The sequence below is a fragment of the Hemicordylus capensis genome, chromosome 15 (assembly GCF_027244095.1).
Source record: "Hemicordylus capensis ecotype Gifberg chromosome 15, rHemCap1.1.pri, whole genome shotgun sequence".
NCBI lineage: Eukaryota > Metazoa > Chordata > Lepidosauria > Squamata > Cordylidae > Hemicordylus > Hemicordylus capensis.
Window position 1 is genome coordinate 7,325,483 of NC_069671.1, and position 24,077 is coordinate 7,349,559.

General features: G+C 45.2%; 1 protein-coding gene across 25 annotated transcripts in view; it reads right to left on the minus strand.

The window, feature by feature from the left end:
• FBRSL1 (fibrosin like 1) overlaps positions 1-24,077 on the minus strand; it is a 788,945-nt gene that overhangs the window by 410,459 nt on the left and 354,409 nt on the right. For 22 of the 25 annotated variants that reach the window (XM_053280503.1, XM_053280496.1, XM_053280495.1 and 19 more), the window contains 2 exons: positions 22,675-22,779; positions 3,825-3,860 (listed from right to left, as the gene is read on the minus strand). In XM_053280503.1, the coding sequence (XP_053136478.1) occupies positions 3,825-3,860; positions 22,675-22,779 (141 nt within the window). The remainder of the gene's footprint in view (positions 1-3,824; positions 3,861-22,674; positions 22,780-24,077) is intronic. The other 3 variants (XM_053280504.1, XM_053280497.1, XM_053280518.1) reach the window with 1 other exon arrangement.

Consider the following 24,077-nt stretch of genomic DNA (forward strand, 5'->3'; position numbering starts at 1 on the left):
TCACCAACCATGACTTGAGTATTCGCGGTTGGCACCATGTTTTCAAAAACTGGCCTTTTTTTTGGCCGATTCCTGGGGTCATGGGGGCCAATCCGGGGGTGATTTTGGGGGAATTTTGTTAACCTTTTTTGTGGATTTTAGGCACTTTGGCACTTGCAATCATCCTAGCCCCATTTACAATGTAATCCTATGCCTCGCCAACCGCAAGGGTTTCCAGGAACGGAGCCCTTGCACTTGGTGAGGGACAACTGTATTCTGTTCACCAGCAATTCTTCGGTATCTTAGTCCTGGAGACCAGGCCCCTGCTCCTCATCTGGTGGATGTGTGGGTAGAATATGGTTATATATCTTTGAAGGAAATTAAAGCTGCATGTCCTCAGATGCATGCACTTTTTAATTATTCCTTCACATGTTCTGGAGCAGAGCATCTGAAACAGTGTCTGGGTCTCTGCCCTGACAATCCCTGGTTTAGATTATACTCATTTCAGGCATAAATCATTCTATCTTGTCTATCCATGTGGTTTCCGTGGTAAAATACAAGAGTGGTTTACCACTGCCTTCTCCCACGCAGTATGAAATGATGCCTTTGTCGTCGTCACTAAAGCAACTGTCCACCTCCAGCACCTTCCTATATCACTGCTGCCCAATATAGGTACCTGCTTGCTTTACCTGGGCAGCTGGGATGACCTTCACACCTTGGGTGACCCTACTGGGAATATATCTTCCAGCGTACTTCACTCATCCCTCCCAATGAGGATGATCTGCAAGTTCTAGTAATGAAAGTCATGGAGCACAATGAAAAAATTGGACTATGGCTAAATGTAAAAAAGACTAAACTAATGACAACGGGCACAGCAACCAGCCTCAGAACTGATAATGAAGACACTGAAGTAGTGGATAGCTTCTGCATTTTAGGATCAACCATCAACAGTAAAGGATCCAGCAGTCAAGAAATATGCCACAGACCAGTACTTGGTAGGGCTGCAAGGATATTTAGATACTGTGGCATATCTATATCTACAAAGATTAAAATTGTTCGGACAATGGTTTTTCCTGTGACACTCTATGGATGCGAAAGCTGGACTTTGAAGAGGCAAGATAGAAACTTTTGAACTTTGGTGCTGGAGAAGACTTTTGAGGAGACCATGGACAGCCAGGAAAACAAAGAAATGGATCCTAGAACAAATCAATCCAGAATTTTCACCCAAGGCACAAATGACCAGGCTCAAACTATCATACTTTGGACACATTATGTGAAGACCCAGTTCCCTTGAGACGTCCATAATGTTGAGGAAAGTTGAAGGAAAGCGAAGAAGAGGATGACCAGCAGCAAGGTGGATGGACTCGATTATGACAGCAATGAATGCACCACTGAGAGACCTTTAAGGTCAGGTTGAAGACAGATAATCCTGGAGAGAATCTATCTATGTGGTCTCTAAGAGTTGACACCAACCTGAGGGCACGCATCACTCACTCACTCACTCACTCAGCCATAAATGAAAGAAAAGAGAAAGAATATGTTGGGAATATGATGGTGGGACACAGAGCACAAGATGGAGTTCAAGCAATCTTTTATTTAATGTTTTAAAGCAATCTTTTACTTAAGCAACCCTCTTTTTTTTTGCCTCCCCCCACTTTTAATTGGGCCCTTCTTACCTCTCAAGATCTTTTCAAATGGCTTATTAATACTGAATTCTCATTTCACAACTCTTCCATTCTAGAGATGAGCTGGTAATGGTGGAGGTGGGGACAAGCACTATCACTGAGGTGAGATGTGAACAGGAGCAAACAGGGAAAAGGTAAGGGGGTGTATTTCAGAGGATGTTTCAGGTCCCTTTTCACACCAAAATGAGTTGCCAACTAAAAACTGTCCTAGTCCGATTTGATCCTTCCTCAAAGATGAGCAAACCTTGCCTCACAGATCACTGGGAGGTCTCCATAGACCACACTTTGAGAAATCCTTGTTGATTACTCAATCTCTATGAGGCTTAGCAAAGAAAAAAAATGAAAGATATTGGAGCTCCGAAGGCTTTCAGATAAGCAGTCATATATTTCTACATGTTCGCTCATTCAGCAGATCAAAAGGAAACTTCTTAGAAAAGGAGACAAAATGCCTGTCTGTGATTTATTAGCACCAGAGTCGTGGCAAGGCCTTTGGCCTTTTTCCATTAAAGTATTGAAGCCAGAAGCAAATCAGTTTAATTTGCAAACAAAGTCTTCCGATATAAAACGTGACTCATATTATGTATTATGTGGAGTATGTGGGGGGGGGGTTCTTCTACTCTCCGTGCCGAAAGCTCACAGAGGAGTTTACATTTTAGATAGATTCCGCCATTCAGTTGTATACAAAAGCCAGTTCCAATTGCTCTGTTTTGCATACCGTTGACATTTGGTTGTGGAGCAAAAAATCTTTCAAACACAGGAGATAAGCTTGACTGCTTACCTGACATATAGTGTACACTATGATTCCAAAAGTCCTGTGAGATACAAATCAATGCAGTCTCGCAGACTCAAAAGTCTCTTAAAATCTTTAAAAGGGCATTTTACAGGTAAATGCTGCAAGAGGCTGCATTCTGAGCCACGGAGCCATACCAAGACATCCAACACAATGTTCTCAACACTGGCGAAATGAAATATGTGCCCAGAGTTGTAACAAGACAAAAAACCGTTCCCCATGACAGCATTTGCAACAACAGTAACTACTGTCAATTAGAAATGCTAAAAGGGATTAAGCATTTCCTCTCTTTAAGGCTGTGGGGAACTTAATTTAAAGCTCCAGTGAAAGCAGTCAAAGAAGATAGGACTTGTCTGATGCTATTTGGGAGTCAACTGTGGATTGGTTTTTGCTCAATTTTGCTTGGTTTTCCCTTTCTGGAATCACCTTACTGCGGTGTTAGAAATGGGGATTCGTGAACAAAAGTGAAAATACCAACATTTCCAAGCCAGCCGTCAATCCTTACTATCTATGAAAGTTATAATCTCTGCCAGCACGCTCCCAAAGAAACAGCTGCCAGCCCCAAGTAAGTGCATCCAATCAATGTGGAATTGATTGTACTTAAATTACTCATTATTAGTAGAATCACGGAATATTACCTGGTTCTCACACTTCTGATTATTTATGAATTAAGTTTGCATTCACTGACAAAATCTGACTGAAGATTTAGCTCTCTTTTACCAATCCCTGCCACACCAAAATCAATGAATGTCGTTTCATCATGGTGAGTGAGAAGTGGATGGCCAGAAGAAACAGACATTTATGAACATTAGTTTACTCAATGGCTTTAGATTTTTGGCAAGTCAACATCTAAAAGTCAACAAAAGAACATTTCAGAAATGGCTGCAGAGGCTATATGTTGGAGTTGCTACCACCCTGTCACCCCAATGCTCCATACATGCACTTTCAGACCCAAATGAATTCAAGCAAGCATTGCCTTGCCTGATGGATTCTCTCTTCATGTTTGGAGTTAGAAAATGTTTTCTATGGACTGGGATTACAGTTAAATGAGTGTGTCCACCTCTAATTAAAAATAATATAAATATAAATAAAGATAGATAGATAGTTATTTTATGCAACTATGATCTCTGGATTTGTAGCTGTATGGTTTGGATAAATGGAAAAACAAAGCTGAGAAGCTCAGAAGACAGAAGTGTTTAATGTTCTCTCATGTAGAGAGGTGGTTTACAGACATGGCTGTGCTTACTTGAAAGACTATTTTCATGGGCTGTATTCCCTTGGCGTCTGTGAACATGAAAGAAGTAACACAAGTCTCCACAAACAGTCAGCAATAGAAGTGAAGTGGGAAAATTAGCCATAAGGCGACTTACCGAATAACCTTTTCCTGAAAGTGACTGCGCAGAACTCTGTGGGAAGAAATGGTAGGCCACAGTAAGTAACAAAGGAAGCTGTGCATAATGCGACACAATACAGAAATCACCATCAGCCAATTACAAAAAGCAATTTTACTGGGAACAGCCTATATTCTGCGACAATATCTATAATAACAACAATATTGATAACAAAACTCTGACATCCGAGGTCCTTGGGAAGGACTCGATGTCTGGATAAAACAAACCAGTCAATAACACCTGCCTGACTGTGTAAACAAGATGATGATGATGATGATGATGATGATAATAATAATAATAATAATAATAATAATCGACATAGCAATACCAGGGGATAGCAGAATAGAAGAAAAAGAAATAGAAAAAATCACCAAATACAAAGATCTACAAATTGAAATTGAAAGGCTGTGGCAGAAAAAGACCAAAATAATCCCAGTGGTCAGTGGTCATTGGCACCCTGGGTGCAGTTCCAAAACAACTTGAAGAGCACCTCAACACCATCGGGGCCACAGAAATCACCATCAGCCAATTACAAAAAGCAACTTTACTGGGAACAGCCTATATTCTGCGACGGTATCTATAACAACTGACAATAAAATTCAGCCATCCCAGGTCATTGGGAAGGACTCGATGTATGGATAAAACAAACCAGTCAATAACACCTGTCTGACTGTGTAAACAACAAACAAACAAACAAACAAACAAACAAACAAACACAAATAAACCCTGTGAGTTTCCCTCTGCAGGCAATAGCTAAGTGTCATTTCCTAGATAAATCTGTCAAGTTACAAGTGTGCTGTTGTCAGTCACTCTCATGTCTTAAGTCATATAAGGAAACATGTGCAGGTCTACTTGGAAGAAAGACACAGTAGACCAAGAAGATCTGGGGATGGGGCATCTGCTTTGGATACAGAAGACCCCCAGGTTCAATCCCTGGCAGCATCTCCAGGTGGGGCTGAGAGAGAGTCCTGCCTGAAACCTTGGAGAGCTGCTGCCAGTCACTGTGACAATTCTGAGCTAATTGAACCAGTTGTCTGACTCAGGATAAGACAAGTTTCCTATGCTCCTATGTAAGAAAGCAGGCATAAGTATCAACCCCCAACATATATGGACATTAAAAGCTGCTTTATACTGAGCCAGATAATGGATCTATTTAGCTCTAATCCAGTACAGTGGCTAGTAATGATTCTCCCAGGCCTGAGGCACAGATCTTTCCTAGTCAATAGGAAGTCCCAGGGGACTGGATGTTCTGCTTGGCAGACATGTGCTCTACCACTAATATATGGCAAATCTCTAAGGGTATTTGTGATGTGGTGGCTGGTTAAAAAAACTAACCATTTGGGGAGCAGGCTAGAAAATAACAAGCTGCCTTGTACATAGCCAATTCTTTGGGTCCATCTAGCTCAAGCATGTTCAACTTAGGCCCCCCCCCATGTTTTTGAACTACAGCTCCCATAATCCCCATCCACAGTGGCCAATAGCCAGGGATTATGGGAATTGCAGGCCAACATCTGCAGGAGGGCCGAAGCTGAGCAGCCCTGATTCTAGCTCAAGACTGCCTGCTCTGACTGACAGCATCTCTTCAAGGTCTTAGTACTGTTACTTGAGAGCCCTTAACTGGAGATACCAGGAGATTAAACCTGGGACCACTTCTATGGTTAGAGACTCTCTCCTGCTTTCCCTGACCCCCTGGCATTCAGTTCCTAGGATGTCTAGCTGTGGACATCCCACTTGAACCAGTAATTCTGTAGCAGCAGAACCTTTCCAAGCCCATTTTGCAACTGGCGAGGACAGCAAAATGCCCTCTAAATGGCACTTCCGGGCTCACAGTCCCATGTTTCCGGAGTCCCCAGGCTAGCAGTTTTGGATATCTAGAAGTGCTAACCCTTTTTAAAAAGAGTTGCTCTCTGTACATTTGTTTTACTTTGCCCACTTTACAGTGTAGGGCTATCGGTGATTAAGAGGAACCTGAGAGTCGAGGAAATGCCATGTCAACATGGTTTATTGCTGGCTGAACCTGTTCAAAGCTATTAAAACAAACTCTCCAGTACAAACGCTTCAATAGAAGGTCCATTATGCAGCTCTTCACAAATCTCCTGCTATTACAAGACTCCCATTGGCTGCACTCTCTACCTGCTTTACAGCATGGCAATGCTCCAAAAATGTTCTATTGATTTTGTCATATTCACATATGTTGTCAAAATGGACATGGTTTTCTGTCACGCAAGAGAGAGGGATTGCCCACTCCCTTGGACGTGACGGAGCCTGCTAGCTGATGAGGACAGCCAATGGAGATTAAGTGGTCAATTGGCTGCAGCAAGCAGCTCTTAAAACTTGTTTTGACTTCCACTCAACCTAAAACATGTGTTAGATACAAGAATATCTCTAAAACGTATGCCATATATTTCCCTGCCTCTGGACCCCAGTAAATGCCTAAGAAGGGGCATCAGGTTTTTTTCCTGCATCTCAGTCAATGTCTAAGAGAGACTAGGAATTCTGGATACCTGATCCAGAAGAACTACCTAAGTGGATATTGCTGTATCCCTATTTTATCTGCTCAAACTGTGGATTTCTGATCCAGGGGTCTTTTCTCCGAAGGAAACCAGCTCTATAGAGGATGCCCCAAAACGCTGAGCTTTGGGGAAACAAAATAGAGAACCCACACAAGTTTGTACCCATGGTTCTAGAACAGGACTGCACAACTTGGGCCCTCCTGCAGATGATGGACGACAACTGCCAGCATTCCTGACTGTTGGTCATTGTGACTGGGGATGATGTAGCTCCACACCAGCTGGAGGGCCGGAGTCCTGCAGCTTCTAGAAGCAGCATGTAGGTACTATTTCTGCTGGGCCCATAAATCTAGAGCACAGGTTTTGCATGCAGGAAATCTCAGGTTTGCTTATTGAAAAGGTTGTTATACCACTGTTCCAGCACATTGCCGTATGGGATGGCTAACAATCAGACACAACAAAACGTGATACAACCATGGAAGCAATACAGTGTAAAGCAAAACAAAAACAACAAAACATTAAAAGAACAAAAACAGGAGATAAAATTGCAGACAGACAAGATAAAATTGCAGTTAGGACGAACAACTGATTAAAACAGGAACTCAATTGCAATTGGTTTTTTAAAGCTTCTTGAAAAAGGAGGATCTTCTAATTCTTTTAAAAACTCTTCAGACTGAGAAAGCACCTCTGGCTTAATACTGGGCACCTCCAGCTAAAAGGAACTGAGGGGTCAAGGCTGGGAAAGGCCTTGGCCTGAAACTATGGAGAGCCACTGCCAGTCCGAAGAGACAATACGCGGACTAGATAACTTCATATGTTCCAGCTCCTCCCAAGCACTTTCCTCCTAACATCCATGAGTTCATGCTCTTGCTTTGCACTGAATAGCAGTTCTTTCATACTTCTTTCATTGTTCAGCTCCTGATTTGCAGGGCACTCCTTTAATAGCACATCGGTGGCTTATAACATATGTATTCCTTTCACTTGCATTTTATATAGAGAGGCTGGTGAGGCAAATTCCTCAAAGCAGTCCCATTGAAATTAAAAGGACATGTTAGGCCTAATGGCGCAGCGGGGAAGCAACTTGCCTAGGGAGCAAGAGGTTGCAGGTTTGAATCCCCGCTGGTATCTTTCCCAGACTATGAGAAACGCCTATATCGGGCAGCAGCGATCTAGGAAGATGCTGAAAGGCATCACCTCATACTGCGTGGGAGGAGGCAATGGGAAACCACTCCTGTATTCGACCAAAGACAACCACAAGGCTCTGTGGTCACCAGGAGTCGACACCGACTCAACGGCACAACTTTACTTTTTAATTTGTCCTTTTAATTTCAATGGGACTACTCTGAGTAATCTGCCTCACCATGTCAGCCACTGAGTGGCAGTGCTTGTCATTGCCCTTTAGGTGTCACTATGGTGACATTGTGCTTCAACAGCTAACAGCACGACAGAACCTTATATTGGCTCCATTTTATATTAGTTCACACAAAGGCCATGGCTGGGGGATGATGGGAGTTGTAGTCCAACAACATCTGGGGAGCCCAGGTTAAGAAGCCCTGTATACGCTCAGAATACGTACGGCAGGCATTGCCTTTCTGCCTTGGCATTCCAGGGAGCCCACCATTTTAAAAGATTAGCAAAACAGAAGTGACAGCAGAGCCCTCTCAGGCCACCATGAGCTCCTTTGGCCTAGCTAGCCTCTCTCCGGAGCTGCCCCAACTGATTCCTCTGAGGCCTTGGTGGGCCTTCCCCTGGCCTGGGCTCTCTCTCCCACTGCCTTCCCTTCAGGGCACACAAACGGCCCCCTGGGAAGGTGAGGGAGCAGCCCCCTCACCTGTCCCCTGAGGCCAGTGCCAGTTCTTTGGTAGCCCCTGGGGAGGGGAGGGGGGGCTGCTCCTCTCAAGGGAAGCTGACATCATCAAGTGCTCCTTTGGTCCAGAGCAGGGCTGCCCAACTTCGGCCCTCCTGCAGGTTCTGGACTGCAAATCCCATCGTCCTGGACTATTGGCCACTGTGGCTAAGAATGGTGGGAGTTTTAGGCCAGCGACAGCTGGAGGGCAAATGCTGTGTGGCCCAGAGCGTGGAAAGCCTAGCTCCTCTTCCTTGCCTCAGGAAACACGGGATTTGTGTGGCCCCAGGGAAGGGGAGAGGAGGGTCCCCTCAGGCCAGCGCCGAGAACCAACAGCATGACCTCCCTGCCCTGAGCTCCCCCTTTGCTCCTGGAAAGGCAGAGGATCTGCCCTAGCTGGATCCTCTGAGGCCTTTGGTAGCCCCCTTCAGGGCTTGCCTGACCCAGGTTAACTTATACTGCCTCCCCATTAAAAATATGTATATGTATATGTATTTTTACAAATATTTATATACCACTATTCAACCAAAGTTCTCAAATAAAATAATACAGTACATAAATAAGTCCTGTGTGCCCTTCAGGGACATAAATAAGGTCTGTATGCCCTTCAGGGACATAAATAAGGCCTGTGTGCCCTTCAGGGACATAAATAAGGCCTGTGTGCCCTTCAGGGACATAAATAAGGTCTATCTGCCCTTCAGGGACATAAATAAGGCCTGTGTGCCCTTCAGGGACATAAATAAGGCCTGTGTGCCCTTCAGGGACATAAACAGGGCTTAAGTAGCCCCTGGAAAGGTGGGCGAGGAGTTGCCACAGCGGAAGTACCTGGGGCCTTTGGGGGCCCCTTCAGGAACTCCCTGGCCTGGACCCTCTTCTACTGCCTTCCCCTCAGGGCACACAGGTGTAGCCCCTGGGAAGGTCGGGAGAAAGGGCTGCCCCAACAGTTCTCTCAGACCAGTGCTGGCCGTGGTGGGCATTGAGCTTCTTGACCTGGACATCAATTCTGCCTCTGAGCTCTTCTTGCTGACCCCACCCCCACCCCTCACTCATTGCTCCCTTCACAAAACATTGTGAATGTTTTTCACAGTATCAAAGCACTAAAATCTCCCGGATTGCTTTCAGCAGCCAAGTGACTGACTACTGGAGACTGATGCCAATTCCGGGAGACTCCAGGCCAATTCTGGAGGATTGGCAACCCTTCTTCCCCTCAGGGCACACACACAGATCTGCAAGGAGCCTCTTCTGAATACGGAACGGGTCCTCTGAAAACAAATTTGCCCTCTATTTATTTTCCATTAAACAGGAAGTCAGAAAAAATATATATCCAGTTCTTGGAACTGGACTGCACTCAGCTTCACACAAACCACTCACCAGATAAGATTTTTTTTTAATTTAAAACAAGCACCAGTGAGAAAGGGCTTTCAGTAGAAGGAAGCTCGAGTGGAGGAGGAGACACTTTGAGGCCTTTGCCAATCAAATTAGCCAGTATTGGGCTTGATGGACTAATTTGGCAGACTCATAAGTTCATTTATTTATCTGGAATCTACACATGCAGCACAAGTGGAAACTGAGAAAAAGAACAGAACCGTCCCCTTTGTTAAGCAGGCTCCACCCTGGTTTGCATTTGAATGGGAGACCACATGTGTGAACACTAAGATATTCCCCTTAGGAGATTGGGCCACTCTGGAAAGAGCACCTGTATGCTTGCACAGAGAAGGCCCCAGATTTCCTCCCTGACATCTCCAGACAGGGCTGAGAGAGATTCCTGCCTGCAACCTTAGAGAAGACGCTGCCAGTCTGGGTAGACAATAAAGAGCTGGATGAACCAATGGTCTGACTCGGTATAAAGCAGTTTCCGATGTTCCAAATAACATTTTTGAATGAACTTGTACGTACAAAACTACACACACTCTTCCATAAGCAGAAAGTTGGTGCATCAGCAACGGAGCGGGGCTAGCAGCTTTCTCCCCGATGTGCTAGTTTTCTATTTGCAGGGAATTTGCACATGGAGGAACATTAAAAATCGTACCCCCTACCTGCAGTTTGAAATGATGTAACCCATTGTACCATCTCATCCTGTTGTAAGTGTCGATTAGGTCCAAGTACCACTGAACTCATTGGAACTTACTACTGAATGAATATGCATAAGATTAGGCTGTTCCAAGGTTTTGGGGGAAAATGTGAGGTGAGCAATGACAAAAAACCCCAGAAGTTTCACTACTAGCCCCCTGATGGGATTTTAACTGCAACCTGTAGCATCCTTGAAAAGACAGACTTGGCACAAAGCTTTGTAACAAATGCAGGTGTACTCTGGAATTTCCAGAGGTAAAAGTTCCCTGCAAAGAAGAAGAATATATTTTCTATTTAAGATTAACATTTCCTGGAAATGGAACCACTGGATGCTTCTCCTTTGAACAGAGTTGCCTCTCTAAAGCTAGTAAAACTGGTGTTTGGATCCAGCTCTTTCAATCTTTCCCTGTGGCTGGACTTGTAGAGAGCAAACATTCCTTCCAGAGAAGTCTATATACACTTCTCCTCACATCGAATGCTCTTGTTCAGTTTGGAAAAGAAAGTATCCTTATATTACACAAAGTTCCCCAAACAAAACCAAGTGCTGTCCACATGGAAGCCAACCCAAAGAAAAAGGTCTAGAAAGCTATTTCTCTTAGTACATATTCAGTATGAGTTCTCCACCAGTTCATCCCTGTTCAGGGGTTCACATCCCTCTAACAGGAATTCCCAGATGTTGTGGACTGTAAGTTCCATAAACCCCAGCCAAAGGCCATTGCACCTGGGGTTTCTGGGAGCTGTACTGAACAACATCTGGGACTCCCTGTTAGAGGGAACACTGGTTCACGTCCCCCTGAACAGGGACCACCCTACTTCCATTATACCTAGAAAGACGAGCCAAACCATTTGGGTGATGATGCTCTTTCCTGAGCTACTGTTGACACTCCGGGGTGGGAAATAACAAATGTCATTCAGCAAAGGCATGTGGTTCCTCTTTACAGTCATCATGGCATTAACAGGTGGTGTGCAACTAGAGCGCATATGGAAGCATGCTCCTGCAGTATGAACTGGGTCTAAGAGGGATTCGTCAAACTCATTCCCTTATTTATTTCTATTCATTCATTCATTCATCTGATTTCTATACCACCCTTCCAAAAATGGCTCCTGGCGGTTTACACAGACAAATAACAAACAAATAAGATGGCTCCCTGTCCCCAAAGGGCTCACAATCTAAAAAGAAACATACGATAGACACCAGCAACAGCCACTGGAAGGATGCTGTGCTGGGGATGGAGAGGGCCAGTTGCTCTCCCCCTGCTAAATAAAGAGAATCACCACATTAAAAGGTGCCTCTTTGCCAGGTTAGCAGGGGTACACATGTTAACACACATGTTAAATGGCAGTACAGGATAAACCAAGTGTGTCTGTGTATGGGTATACATGCATAATTTTTAAAATCACAACTGTGTTCCTAAGAAAGGTAGAAAACAAAACATCAGACGCAAACGTTTTTTATCAGCAACACTTCTGTTTAGACTTAGGCCAGTTATGTTACTTACTACTGGTGATGACTCTGCTCCTCAGTTGTGACTGACAAATAAGGAACATAGGAAGCTGTCATATACTGAGTCAGACTATTGGTCTATCTAGCTCAGTATTGTCTTAACATACTGGCAGTGGCTTCTCCAAGGTTGCAGGCAGGAATCTCTCTCAGCCCTATCTTGGAGAAGCCAGGGAGGGAACTTGAAACCTTCTGCTCTTCCCAGAGCGGCTCCATCCCTTAAGGGGAATCTCTTACAGTGCTCACACATCTAGTCTCCCATTCATATGCAACCACGGCAAACCCTGCTTAGCTAAGGGGACAAGTCATGCTTGCTACCACCAGACCAGTTCTCCTCTCCTTGAGAAGAGTGCCCTTATGTAGAGTAGCATTCGCCACTAAACCATCACCATGTCCAGCCTCACACAATCCAAGTTTAAAATCCAGTTTTCACCAAGGTTGTAAACCTGTTCCTGGATTACACCATTGCAGACTGCAGGTGGTGGCTCCCATCTCTGAATGCTCATTCATGCAATATAGTCCCTGAACAAAGAAGGCTAGGTTTTAAACCTAGGCTTCTCCCGGCCATGCTAGTTTTCTATGTGCAGGGAATCTGTTTCCGTATGGAGGAACATTCTGTCATTCTTTGCATTCCGAAGCGGCACAGACCAGCCACAGATTTGTCATCCCACGGAGAGTCAAGGTCCTTGAGTTTCTGCCCACCCCGTCATCTCCAAAAGCAGCCTGGGAAGAGCAATTGGGGAACCGATGAAAAGGCAAAGGGTTAGACCCCCATACACATCATAGACCCAATTCAAAGCGGGCGCGGGGGTGCCTGCTTTCAGAAAAAGAAAAAAAGATATGGGATGTTCCAATAATGGAACTTCCAGTTAATGTCTGAGTTGAGCCTGAGAAGCAAGCTTTAGGGAGCAGGGCCTCTGGTAAACGGCATCCTCAGGTTAAGGAGAGGTTGGAAGGATTAAAGCTGCCATCTTAAAGCTCACCAACTGGGGAGTAAGAAGACTCACTGAACTTACTGGGACTTGCTCTTGAGGAACCCAGGACAGATTTACATTCAGCAAGATCCAGAGAATCAACAGTTAAGCAGCAAAATGTTATGTCAGCCGTCATCACACACAAAAAACGGGTTCTTGGCCTCCCTGCTAGGGAAGGTACCAATTACTGTTAACTGTGATGTGCTGGCGCCATCAATACTGCAGACACCTCTTCATAAAGGAACCAGCAATTCTTTTCATGTAGGTATTCAGACAAGCCACTGGATGCCTTTTGGTAATTTTACCAACCTGGACTGAATTCGAACCTCTGACGTAAGAGGTAAAAGGCTTCATTATCCTATTACCAAGGCCCTTGAGATATCCCCTCAGTCTGTAATTTTGGTCTTAAAAAAAATAATAATAAATCTCCCCTCAGCTCCTTTTAAAAAGCCCCCAAACCCTTCTCTGCTTGTAATTTGGAGGGGGCAAGAACATGCTGGCAAAGCTAAAGTTGGACTGCCAACATTTCAAAGCCAAGGTTTTATGGGTGACTATCCCAAGTTATTTTGCATGTAATAAGATCTAATCTGTGTGCGGTTTTTCTTTTTGCACTCTGCATCTGACAGGAAGCAAAAGAAAAATGGGACGCAATGTGATACGGTGGCTAAAAATAAGGTCCACTAAAATCACATTGGTTCTATCGTGCTGAGGAACATTTCCACACACGGTTTAACACGAAGTTTGATTCTACTGGTTTAGGCTTGAACAAAGACAGGGGTTTGCTTTCTCACTGTACACATTAAGTAACTTACAGAACAATCCCATGCATGTTTTACTTAGAAGTAAGTACCACTATGAGACTTGCTCTCTGGTATATGTGTTTAGGATTGCAGACTTGTTTTCAACCAGGAACTACATAGGGGTGATTTAACAAGGGCTGATTTAAACGATCACTGTCCTTGTTCCATCAATTCAGCCTCACAAAAGAATGCCCACCTGTATCTCTTGTGTTCTGTAGCCTTTTAGTCCTACCATTCACAAGTCTGGATCAATCCCCATTTAGGCTCTAGAGAAAAAATATTGTTCCCATCTCACTATTAGTGTTAATTTATTTGCATAGCCAGGAAGATTGCTATTACTGCGGTTGTGAATTCACTGTACTCCCATCGCTGGCTTTTAAGCTGTACTTAATAATCGTCTCAACCTGCATTTTCCATAGCCCTTTAAACTTTTAACTCTTCTCCGTCTCTACTCCATGTATGTGTGCACGTGCATGCATGTGCATGAGCACGCACACACACGCACGCACACAAACACACAAGCCAACTGCAGATATAGAGGTCGCTCACACGACTGGACAGGTGGAGTGGCACATGGCCGGGTGGCGAGAAGACTGTTCGAACTCACCTCCCCACCAGACGAGCACTGGTGTTTTGCTGGGAGCACGGTCTGCGCTCTGAGACTATCCACTCTGTGTAGCAGCAGCACGGGCCTCTGGAGATCCCACAGTGCACCACGCAACCCGCACAATGCATTGGAGGATTCCCCCAGGAGACAGGCGCTCTAGGCACCCGTCTTTGTGTCCACTAGGTCTAAACATAGGTCTAAACATATCCCACTTTTCAGCAAAAAGGAACGTATCTATATAATAAACTTATTTGCAAACTCATTTGCACATTTACAGTGTACATATTAGGTGCATCCCTTAGAATGCAATATAGGAACTGGTTCTTGTTTTACTTTTCTTCCCAGTCTCACTTCAGAAACCACACAACCTCGCTCTAACGCTTCCTCTCTTGCTGCAACCACAGTTCAGCTGAGCACAGCATATGTATAACAGCTTCTGTTTTCAAATCTGACCCCTTCCTTCTCACCTCCCCCTGGTTTCCTTTCCTTGGCCAATGTTGAACTCTAACTCCTGGGAGAACACACCTCAGGCTCACAATTTTAAAAATCCACTTAGGAAAATTCACTTCAGAGTCATTTTTCTTCCAAGGTTGACAGGTAGGTTATCCTGTTTTTAAGGGATGGCTGTGTTGATGCTTGAAAGAGCTTAAATTTCCCGACAGCCTACAGAGGCTGAGTCACATCCCTGTGGTAGCAACTCAGCCTTTTAATACTGGAAGACTGCAATAATCCTTCCTCCAGAGCAGAGCCTTATATAAATTCTGGCTCTTGTCTTCTGGAGGACAGAGGACAGGCCAGTCAAGAATTCTCCACCCTACGCAGGAGAATATTTCTTCTTCCGTTAGTCACGCTGACACATGCCCTCCCCACATTTCTCTAGTGAGGTCAGTTGATTTGTCAAACGTCAAGATGGCGTCAAAAACTCCACTCTGTTCACAGGCCCCAGGGCCTGCCCTGGTAACCACAAGGGATGGATGACCCCATTAGTTTCTTCACAGTTATGTAACTTGAAACACGGTTTCTCTGCTTCAATTTGTGCGGCTGAATAAACAAAGCCATCTCATAATCTGCCATCCAGCAAAAACGGCACCTTTGCCAGCCTCGTATCAGGGTCCTCCTCACCAAGCTGCCTTGCATTAACAAGTTCCGGGAAGAAAACGATTCCTTGCACAAAGGCAAGAGAGGCATGGGAAACATGACGGGGAATAGAGAACAGCTTATTCACAGTGGAAGAACCCTCCAGGGTAGGTTGCTATAAGGTCTTCTGATGTTCAGATTCCTAAGACACAGGGAGTCTGGGCACCAAGGAGTAGATGAGGGGGTGAAGCCTGAAAGTATCCAGGTGGAGGCGGATGGGAGTAGAAGACAACTATGTCTGGTGGGGAGACAATGGGGCGTGGCTGCAGTGTTCCCTTTAAGGTGTGCGCATGTGCACACGCTCACACGGTTTTTGATGTATGCTCACTTAATTTTGGATGGCGCTCAGGTTGAATCAGGAAGGCCCCATTCTGAATGCATGTGCGCACACACTGCCTTGATACTGCTGCCCAGAACAAAATTCATTCTGCACACAGATGAAAAAAAATGAGACAGAACACTGCTTGGCTGCATCTGGTGTCTCAGAGTACTGCCTGATGGAGCTAGGGTAAAGGAGCAAAGAGCAACAGTAGCGGAGAGGGCATGGCCTCACCTCTTGCCTGTGGGCATCTCAGAGGCATCTGATGGGCCACTGTGTGAAACAGGATGGTGGACTAGATGGGCCTTCTAGGGCCTGATCCCGCAGGAAGCCAAGCACAACATATCCACTCTCATTGATTCTGGCCCCTTGACCTGAGAATTTACTTCTCTTCCCTGGAAATTCCTGAGGAGCAGACTGAAACTGCAGAACTTCCGGCCAAGTTCATTAACACAAGTCACCTGCTATGTGAGTGGCAGAAACCCTGGCCCTATTGTGAAATGGAGGGATGCCCAGTTACAGGGAGGTCCGGATACAGTTGACGCTGGCTCCTTTGGTAGCGACTTGGGACCTGGCCTTCTCTGTGGCTGCCCCAAGGCTCGAGTCTGAATTGCACCCCATGTCAAAATAAGAGCTTCTCTATCTCTTACGATGCTCCTGTGTTTGGAAGCATTTAGATAAAACATTTTAAAACGGTTTTTATCGTTTTTACTCTATACAACTTTTAAAATGGTTTCTATTCTATTTTTATGGAAATTGTATTTTTAAACCATGTACACTACCAAGGGATATATATATATATATATATCAGGTGGTCTAGAAATATGATGAAAGCAGGAAAGAATGTAAATCTACTCAGGCAGCACAGTTGGGGCATTACTGAGTGGCAAACAGTCAATGATTTTATTTGTGTATTATCTTGAGGAAGGTAATACCAAAACAAACAACAAACAACAACAACTTGCTGCCCCTGAGCATCCAGTAGCTAGCGCATGTACACTAGCTTCAGTTCACATTCTTCCTAAACATCAATGGACTGACTGGGCAGAAAGAGCTCTCTCTCTCTCTCTCTCATACACACACATACACACACACACACACACACCACAGTCCAAACTAAGCCCCTGGGGAGGGGGGGGGGCTTCTCTCAGTGCAGCTGCCATTAAAACCACCACACTCTACCAGGGCTGGTCCTAGTTTTCAGCTGAGAGAGAGGAGGCTCTGGCCCTCTCTTCTCAAGGCCAAGTGAACAGGGTGGATGTCAGTGAGGATAATGAACTGGGAAGACAAGATATCTGGGAAAGTAAAAGCCATTGTAGGTCGTGAGTACCGGGATAGAGAACCATATCAGTGTCCCTTCCCTCTAAGGCTTGTGCATGTGCGCACACTCATACAGTTTTTTTTATGTCTGCTCAGTTCATTTTAGATCCCGCTCAAGTTGAAGCAGGAAGGACCCACTCTGAATGCAGGTGTGCACGCACACTGCCTTGATACTGCCACCCAGAACAAAACTCATTTTGCACATAGATGAAAAAAATTAGAGAGAACACTGAACCATATGCACATTATTTTTGCCACATAAAGCACTTTGTGAACTTTTTTGGTTTTAGATGGTATATAAATATATAAAACATATAAACAATCTAAATAAATAACAACTACACACAGTTTTTCCAATGGGTAACCTAAGCAGCTGTCCCATCTTGAGGCGTGGCTGAGGACATTTCATATCTGCACCACAAAATGTATGAAAACTGATCCATTAATGTTTGTTTGAAAGGGGAGGGCACTGTTATCATTTATGCTTTCTGCCCCCTCCAATTGTTTCTTTCTTTCTTTTCTTTTTCTTTTCTAGCTTGTACCATTAAAAGCCACTTCATTTGGCCAGCGGGAATAGAGCTGGAATGAGTAAGAGAAAAAAGGCCTAAAACTGACTCAGTGGAGGCTGATGTAATTATTTTTTTGGACATTAAATCAACCCCCCAGCAAAAACACATTTTTATTTTTTTTGGTCTCTAAAGTAGCCAGCACCTCTTGCAACATATTTCCTAATCAGCGGGTATTTATGGTTGATATTTTATACTTCCAATTTCCCCCTCAGGGCTGGCGAGGACGCCGAGCACCTGCCAACCTTTTCGGCTGGGCCCATAATTGCCAATTTGCTCTTTGCCTTAGTATATCACTCAATTTAGCCCTCACTGTGCCCTGCATACATCCTCATTCATCTAGATGCCCCCATGACAATTAGAGTGTTAGCTCCAGCTAACTAGGGCAACTATTCTACCAGGGCTGGGAGACAATTATTAGTCTATTTTCCCATCTTGGGGGTGACAAAATTGAGAATCCATGACAATTACATCCAGCAATTCCACACTCCACGGCTGCTTCTCCCTCTTGTTCCTTCCCCCTGCTCTCTGCTGTACCCCCCACCTTCCATACATTTCAAATTAACGCAGCTCTACCACCACATTCAAATGTTCTGTGTTTGTGGGGAATGCGGGTCCTATTTAAATGATAATGAGGAACGATCCATTCAATTTAGTGACGGAGAAAATCCATTAAAAATGCAGGCAGTTCTTAAGCTGATGGGTCAAGAAAAAGATAAACCCTTTTTTAAAAGCCATTATATGAGGCTCTGTGTGGATTTTTTACACTGTTCAGGACATCAGAAAAGATTAGGACAATTATGGAACAAGGAGTGGTTGTGGGGAGGGAAGCAAAACAGAACACCCTCCTTCCCTTCTGGGACCATCCCCATAACCTCCCCCTATTTCCTTTCAATCAAAACAATCAAATAGGCACAGGAATGGTTTGTTTCTTAATTCTCTCAATACTCCGCGCCTGTGTGCAAGAGGAGGGTCTGATTTCTGAGAACTTGCTGCTGGTTCTACAGTAGCGAGATTGGATAACTTTCTGATACTTCTCTGCACTGAACTAAAAAAGGGAATTTTTACATGGATAATGCAGATTACTGATGATCAGCCTACTCTCACAAACCATTTTCCTGTATCTTGTTTTTACAACCCAGTGTCCCGCCTCTCAGACAGAGCTTCTCGCTGGCATAGCTTTAGCAAGTTGAAGCTTGAAGCTGTTGGGGACAAGCAATTATATATTGTATTGCTTATATGGGGATTTTATCCCCATCTCCTCACAGTGCTGGACAAAAACTTAGAAAATTTAACACACAGCACAATATTGGCACAGTGGGGAAATGACTTGATTTAGAAAGCTAGAGGTTGCCGGTTCGAATCCCTGCTAGTATGTTTCCCAGACTATGGGAAACACCTATATTGGGCAGCAGCGATATAGGAAGATGCTGAAAGGCATAATCTCATCCTGCATGGGAGGAGGCAATGGCAATCCCCTCCTGTATTCTACCAGAGATAACCACGGGGCTCTGTGGTCGCCAAGAGTCGACACCGACTCGACGGCACACTTCACCTTCACCTTTACAATAAACACAGTTGACAATCAAGTTCTGGGATGATGTCCATGTTTCTGAGTGACGAGGTCATTTTACATGTCCCTTTGTTCCACGCTAGAAAAGTTATGTGCCACAAAATGTCTATACTAAGATCTGAGTGTATGCATTGGAAAGTGGATGTGCACAGCCATACCCAATATAAGTACCTGAGAGAGGGAGAAAAACACTGCCATTCACACTCCCTTTTTCCGACAAGATGATTTATCTCTGTTTTGAAGAAACTATATTTATCTACCATGTTTGGCCGTATGAAGGCACTTTATACTGTCAGATGACTGGTCCATCTTGCCTTTTGATTGTAACTCTACTTGGTCTTAGGCAAGGGCTTTTCCTAGCTGAGATTCAAATAACCTTTAAATGAGAGATCGTGGGAACTAATCTTGGACCTTTGATATGCACAGCACGTGGTCTATCCTCCAATAAAAGGGAACCTTTTGTGGCTATCCACTTCACTTCCTTGGGAAATGTAGGCTTTAGAAAAGATGTGATCCAACTATATTGGCCCAACTACCAAACGACTTTTCTCAAGCCCAAACAGCTTGAGAAAGTACAGTGTGTATATGTCAGGATATGCCCTCCTAGGTGGTTCTGAATGGCAGGTTTGTGCCTCTTCTCTGCAATCATATGCAGTTGCCTTCTAGAAGCCACATGGCACTCCTGATGGAGTTCAGGATGGTGCTCAGCATGGAGCACGTGGTTACAAACCAGGGTCTCAGGATCTTGTTCTCAGGTTAGAATTATTACGGGGGCTGGGACTCTCTGCATTGCCATATCCTTCTTTGGTTTTAGAGGCAATATAATCTCCTCTTTCTGTTTCCTCCTTTGCTGGAGCAAATATGCACTTAAAGGTGTCATGAAAGTCCAGAAGGCTCTGTTTTAAGAACATAAGGCAGCCCTGCTGGATCAGGCCCAAGGCCTACCTAGTCCAGCATCCTGATTCGCACAGTGGCCCACCGGATGCCCCTGAGAAGCCCACAAGCAAGGGGTGAGGCCGTGTCCTCTCTCCTGCTGTTGCTCCCCTGCAACTGGTATTGAGAGGCATCCAGCGTGGTGTAGTGGTTAGAGTGCTGGACTAGGACCGGGGAGACCCGAGTTCAAATCCCCATTCAGCCATGATACTAGCTGGGTGACTCTGGGCCAGTCACTTCTCTCTCAGCCTAACCTACTCCACAGGGTTGTTGTGAGGAGAAACTTAAGTATGTAGTACACCACTCTGGGCTCCTTGGAGGAAGAGCGGGATATAAATGTAAAATCATCATCATCATCATCATCATCATCATCTTGCCTCTTAGGCTGGAGGTGGCCTATAGCCCTCCAACTAGTAGCTATTGGTAGGCGTTTTGATCAGGAGGACGATAGCCCATTCCTAGTAAAGCATTTCCTTCCAGTCCTCGTATTGTCACCCATAATGTTTCTGTGGAGTACTACAGTTCTCCTAGGCTTTCTAACTTGTTGGATTCCATCCCAGTTTCTCCACCCATAAGGAAGGGTAATGCAGACCTCTGTAGCTCCAGCATGGGCTGCACAGCCAACCTCATAATCGCAAACAAATACACAAACATCACTAGTCCACTTCTATTGGCATTAGTCGTTTGTGGCCTCAGTGGGTGAAAGAATCAGTTTTTCCAACCCTGATGGGGGCTGGCAGCAACTCCCTTGCCCCCCACCAGTCAACAGCATGAGCAGCTATTTACAAACTTGGTCTACAGACTAAGCATGGAACAGAGGGATTTTGTCAGGAGCACTGGGCAAACTGGGCAGTTGCCCCACTTTCTCTGAGTCGAGACCCCAAACCTTCTCAGTCACTTGCAACTGCTTCCCTCCACCCGCCCTTTTAAAAAGCCACAAAATGAAAGACAATGATATATTTAATATCATCTGCAGCTGGGCCCTATCATAATGGCTGTAGGGAGTTTCCAAATGATCCTGAATTCCATTTGCTGGGAGGGGGGGGTCCTTGCCTTCACCCCCTGCTTTGAGCTTTCCAGAGACACCTGACTGGCCACGGTGAGAAACAGGATGCTGGACAAGATGATCTCTAGGTCTGATCCAGCATGGCTGCTATGAGGTTAAGAGCAGTTCAATAATGTGTGCACAAGAACATGCTGATGTGAACAAGGAGGAAACCACCTGTGTCTTTAAAAAAATACAGCATCCAACAACAACAACAGCAACTCCAATCAAATGAAACGAATTTGCCCCAAAGGACTTCATCTCTCCTCTTCAGCACCCTACACCCCCAGCTGGCCTTTCCGATGCAATCAAGTTTCTGTATCCTAGAAGCAGATCAGAAGCATGCGGCTAGGTTCCCCCCCCCCCGCGCCCCTTCGCGCCTTCCCACCACACAGGCTGTTTATAGCACCCCATTCACACTCAAAACATGTAGAGCGAATTCTGCCCCCACCCTACACAATGCCGCCACCATCGCATTTCGCTGTCAAGAGCTGTCAAGCCGAATCCCGCTTTAATCTGCCAAAAGCACTTTTCTGCTGACATTTTTAATAAATACTTTCAGCTTTTAAACACATTTGTGGGAGCCATTTTAGCCCCTCCTCTCTCTTTCTCCTCTCCTTCTTCAGGAGAATGAGCTCTGAAAGCTTTAATAGCAAATACATTATGCTTATCAAAGGCTTCCCCCCCCACCTTCTTTTGCATCCTGAAGCAGAGGTAGTGTTTTCAATTTTAAAGCTAAATTAACTGTCCAATTGAATTTAGCTGGTGTGAGCCGCTTGTCCTGTGACAGGCTTTAGTTATGAAGCATATTTCACATTAATAGAACTCAACATGAAAACCCTACTCTCTCTGGGACGTAACTGTGGCTCACCACTGAAATGTTAAATTTAATATTTAAGACATGCCTGGTGCCAGCGTTTGATTATTGTTCGTCATTTAAATCTCTCCTAATGGGAAAGGTCCTAATTAGCAAAAAATCATGTTTTAATGAAGGCAAAATGCTAATTGCTAACACAAAAAAGCCTTCACATAAAATTATCTCAGCACTTCCACTGATTTCTTGGCGATTCAGAAAGCCCATTTGCGTGTTTACACTCTGCGCCACCGTTTGCTTTTTGTTTTATCATAACATTTCAGTCAAAACCAGCTCTTGGCTTCCTCGGGGAAAGGAGGCACACCGCCCCAGCCCAACCTGATTCCCCCTCCTCCCAACTCGGAACACGAGACATAAAAAGAGGTGAGAGTCCAGCCATGCAATCCAGTATAACTGCAAACAAAAGCTAAAAATTAAACCATAGCACAAAATGCATCCCCCTCTCTTCCTCCCCCCGGCCCCCCCACCCCCCCACAACTTTCTCCTCAAAGAAATCATCTTGAGCCATCTTTCCTCTCAGGAATAACAATTCCATTTTGTTTTCCCCATCTCTGATCTTTCACTTATCATATTATTTGCGCTATGATTATAGTGTTTGCAAGGGAGCTCAGCCACTTATGCCATAACACTCAATCATGACATGAAGGGAGGGGGGAAAAGTTATTACACAGTGACCTCTGGATGCCAACGTTTGTTCAGCGAGATTTATGAAATTGCCGCAATGAAGCGCCTCTAGCTTCTCAATGGTACTCACATCGCTCAGGCGGTCCCTGGAGCTGCTGCGTTGGGAACTCGTGGCCTCCCGGATGCTGTCGTCTTCGCTGTTCCTGCCACTTCGGTTCGCAGGGACCTTCATCTGCTGAGAGAAAGAGACAGCGCAGCTTTGAAACAGGGCCTTCAGAAACCATCCTCAAGGCCTGAGTATCCGTCAGAAGCAGGGGAACCTGGGTTTGCCCCATTATTAGACAAGATCTATACCTTTCCCTGTGTCTAAACTTTCTCAGAACACACTTGTGGACCCATGGCTTGGGAAAGTCCCATGTCCAAACGTCCCTCTGTGAAGAGAGCCAGTGTGGTGCAGTGGTTAGTGTTGGGCTAGGAGCAGGGAGACCAGGGGTCAAATCCCCCTCCGCCATGAAACTCACTGGGTGACTCCAGGCCAGTTGTTTATTTCGCAGCCTAAACCTACTGCACAGGGTTGTGGTGAGGATAAACCTAATAATGTACACTTCTCTGGGCTCCTTGGAAGAAGAATGGGATACACATTAAATCATTAAAAAGCTGGCAGTCCACAAGGTGTGCAGGTGTAGAGAATATCTGACAAATACTGAATGTTCCAAAACAAGGGCGGCCCTTCTATGAGGCAGAGCGAGGCAGTTGCCTCAGGTGCAGGTGTGGGAAGTGATGCCACTATCGGTGCCATCCGACCACCCACTACCTTCCTCACCCCACTGGGGCACACCATTCATTTTCCCTCCCTCGACCTGCTGAGGCACAACTCTTTTTCTCCCACACCTCAAATCAGCTAGGAACACCCCTGCCACTTGGCTTGGTGGCAAAGTCAGAGAGTGTTCATATGACGCTAGCGGTGCCTCAGCAGCATGGCCTGGGTACACAAGGCAGCCACCTACAGATGGTGGAAGCACTGTATTTCCCTTGGCGCCAGGCAGCAAAATGTCTTGGGCTTCTCCCCAGATCTTCAGATACGTCATCTCAGCAACCCTTACAACAGGATAATAAGGTAGGCCAGGATTATACTCATGATTACAGATATGGCTAAGGGAGAGTGGCTTGCCTGAGGGTACCTACCCAGTGAGTTCATGGCAGAGATGAAATCTGAACTGGAGCTCACAGGCTTAGGGAGGATATTGCACCCTGTAGAATGGACCCATGTTTTCCTTTTCAGGGGGAGAAGTTGTGTGGGGATGATTTTCAGTGGGGAAGCAGGGTCCACCCTGGTTGCATATGAACAGGAGACTAGATGTGTGAGCACTGTAAGAGATTCCCCTTAAGGGATGGAGCCGCTCTGGGAAGAGCAGAAGGTTCCAAGTTCCCTCCCTGGCAGCATCTCCAAGATAGGGCTGAGAGGATTCCTGTCTGCAACCTTGGAGAAGCCACTGCCAGTCTGTGAAGACAATACTGAGCTAGATAGACCAA